This window comes from Haemaphysalis longicornis, unplaced genomic scaffold (assembly GCF_048455015.1).
Source record: "Haemaphysalis longicornis isolate Haplotype H1 unplaced genomic scaffold, Haemaphysalis longicornis Haplotype H1 scaffold_12, whole genome shotgun sequence".
In the NCBI taxonomy this organism is placed as follows: Eukaryota; Metazoa; Arthropoda; class Arachnida; order Ixodida; family Ixodidae; genus Haemaphysalis; species Haemaphysalis longicornis.
The window spans coordinates 114,754,040-114,757,103 of NW_027526225.1; the positions used below are offsets into that span (position 1 = coordinate 114,754,040).

The 3,064-nt window shown below is 57.8% G+C and overlaps 1 protein-coding gene across 1 annotated transcript; it reads right to left on the reverse strand.

Moving 5' to 3' along the window:
• Positions 1 to 226: 226 nt before the first annotated feature.
• Positions 227 to 2,701, reverse strand: LOC144161803 (uncharacterized). Its single transcript, XM_077692401.1, has one exon. It carries the CDS (start codon positions 2,699 to 2,701, stop codon positions 227 to 229), a length of 2,475 nt encoding a protein of 824 aa, XP_077548527.1.
• Positions 2,702 to 3,064: the final 363 nt, after the last annotated feature.

Here is a 3,064-nt window from a genome sequence, read left to right on the forward strand (position 1 = left end):
GTAGAGTACGTTTATTGAGTACGATTATCACTCTCGCCCGACGAGAGCGAGGCGAAATGGATTTGACCTTCCGCGCCTTTCAAACGATCCCAATTCAATAGTAAGTACAAAATTTTTTCCCGCACGCAAGACACTGTAAAATTTACGTAATTGCGTTGATTGCGCTGTTCGTGGCGTAGCGACCTTATTGGTGGCGTCCTTTGGAAGCGACGTCGTTAGGTCGCCCTTAAGGGGCGGGCGGAGGTGGGGCGGGCGGAGCCGCTTCGATGTTGGCCTTGGCCGACGGTTCAGGAAGGTTAGCGTCGGTCATCACGGTCTCGTGGAGTCTCGTGAACGAGGGCCGCTTGAGTCGCACTGGCGACATGGGGGCTATGGTGATAGTTATCTCGTTGGCACCCTTGGCCAGGGCGGCCTTCACGGCGTACTGGTCCATGTTGTCAACAGGGGCACCCTCGATCATGATCAAAACGTCGCCCGGATAGACTTGCTTGCCGGACGTGATGACCTGCGGATTAGTCACCGTTTGTATCACGTGACATTTCACGAGGGCTTTTTTCGCCTCGTTCCACGCCTTCGCCTCGAAGGTCTTGAATCCAAAGTTGCCGCTGCCTCCGCAGGCCGTCTTGATGGCCCTCAGCTGGATCGTGTCCCGTCCCGCCGCCTTGATCATTTCGTCCATATCGCAGCGAGACTCTAGCATACGAAACGCGCTCGACGACAGGACCGTCAGCACCAGTTGATCTCCCGAGTCCTGCATCCTGCGCCTGACTTCAGCTAACGGCAGGTCTCCAACGTCCGACGCGTTCACCGCCACTATAAAGTCTCCCTCCAAGACATGCGAAAGCTCGGCGGGGCTGTTGCCCCTGACTCTTTCGACCATGAAGAATTTCTTGTTGTTCTCTCCAATGACTTCCACAATGTCCGCGCCGAAGCTCCAGTACTTTCCGAGGCTCTTGGTTCGGTACATGAGAACATCAATTCTCTCCTTGGCCATGATTCCCTTGTCGGCAGACGCGCCCGTGCCGCCGCCAGAGTAAGCGCTTATTCCCGCCCTAACGTCCATGTCAGACGGCCTCTTGTAGTCGAGTTCTTCGGAGGCGCCGCCACTGGTGTTAAAGAACGATTCCTTGAGTTCAACGGGCCCGGTGGACTTCTTGGCGAAATTGATCATCTTCTTGAAGCTAGGAGACGAGTACGTGTAGAGGGGCCTCTGAGTGGAAGCCTCAACGTCCACCATGTCTTCCATCTTGAGCAACTTCCTCTTAAGAGTGTTGGACGTGGCGCCCACAGTTAGGTGCGGTTTCTCGCCCTCCTTGGGCGGATTCTTGCCAGACATGATTTCCGCGATGGCCGGGATGTTGCACAGCTCCTTCTCGGTGGCGAGCCTCTTCCAGTTGAAGTTGGCGTAGAAGGGGTGGCCCCGGATGTCGGCGTACGTGACGGAGCCGAGCCGCTCGACGGGGTTCTTCTGGAGCATCTTGAACACCATGTCCTTCGCCTCGGGCGTGGCGGAGTGCGGATGCTCTTCCACCTTGGGCCACTTGAGCGGCGAGTTGATGATCTTGTCCCTCAGCTCCTCCTTCGTCTCGCCCCGGAACGGCACGCGGCCGGTCATCAGCTTGTAGAAGGTCACGCCGGCCGACCACCAGTCGCAGGCACGCCCGTACGGGCGACGTTTCAGGATCTCGGGTGCCATGTAGGGCACCGTCCCCGCCGACTCCCCGTCGTTGAACTCGAACGCCGTCTTCGTGAAGTAGCCCTTGTACACGCGCTTCGAGAAATGGCCGATGCAAACCTTGTTCGTATCGAAGTCTATGACCTTGCACCTCCCGCCGGGGATGATCAGCATGTTCGAGACCTTGATGTCTCGGTGCAAGAGTCCCCTGAGGTGCATGTGCTCAATGGCCAGGATAAGTTGAGCCATGACGATGCGGCATTCTTCGGTCGGAAGGTAGACGGCTTTGTCCACGACCCTCATGAGGTCGATGCCGCAGATGTACTCCATGACAGTTATCAGGGCATCCTTTGTGCAGAAGCAGGAGTAATACTTGACCAGGAAAGGACTTCTAATCACCGAAGCGACCACTTTGTCGATGACTGCTTGCTTGTGTCGCTGAAACAGGCCGCACGACACGAGCTTCACGGTACAAATGAAATTGGTCGGCTTGAAAGCCGCCTTGTAGACAGCGCCGAAGCCGCCGGCGCCGAGCAGCTTGACGGAGAGAAAATCGGTCATCTTGGGAATGTAGTGCCAGAACGGCGCGAACTCGGCCAAATTGAGCTTCTCCGTCTTGGCCACGATGGTGTCGCCGACGCCCATCCAATCGGTCAGAGGCACGTCGGAGACCTTCTCGAGGGAGGTGGCCATCTCGCCCACAATGATAATGATTTTGCGGATGCTGTCTCCCAGCTCCTTGGCAATGTCCTGCGACCTCTTGAAGCACAGGTTGTGCAGGTTGATGAGGTTCTCGGCGGTGTCCCGGATGTCCTGGTAGGTGATGACCTGCTTGTTCAGCTTCTCCAGGAGGTCTTGCGCGGCGAGCAGCACTTCCTCCTGGCAGAAGTGGCACAGCGGCTCCCTCATCAGGTCCAGCCTGCTCTCACGACGGATGTAGAAGTCGAGCAGCAGCGTGGTCACTTTGGGAACGCGCGGGAACAGCGTGGTGACCACCTTGGCCGCCGTGCGCTTCTTCTCCTCCATGGCGGCGTCCACTGGGGCCGGTGCGGCCGCCGAGATGGATGCCACTTTCTCCGCCATTATGACGATGTACGAGCGGGCCGGGCACCTTCAGAGCCAGCTTCGGCTAAGGGCCGCTCCCCCGCTGATCCTACGCGATCTTCGTTTTCTTACCGCGCGCCCGCGCCCGCGCGCCTCGGCTCATGATGATGCCTTCGATGCGTTGGGCTCGTACCCGCAAGGGGGGATTGGTCAGGGCTAATTCGTATAGCCTGGGCTCCGGTTGGAGCTTATACGCTGCAAAATTAATGGGGCGCTGCGCTCGCCGTGGTGTGTAAACATGTTGGTATCAGCACCGTCCTTAATGCACGCTTTCGCAGTGTTAAT

Bases quoted from the DNA above. Each gene is read 5' to 3' on its own strand.
- LOC144161803 (XM_077692401.1), bottom strand. From the start codon at position 2,701: ATGGAGGAGAAGAAGCGCACGGCGGCCAAGGTGGTCACCACGCTGTTC.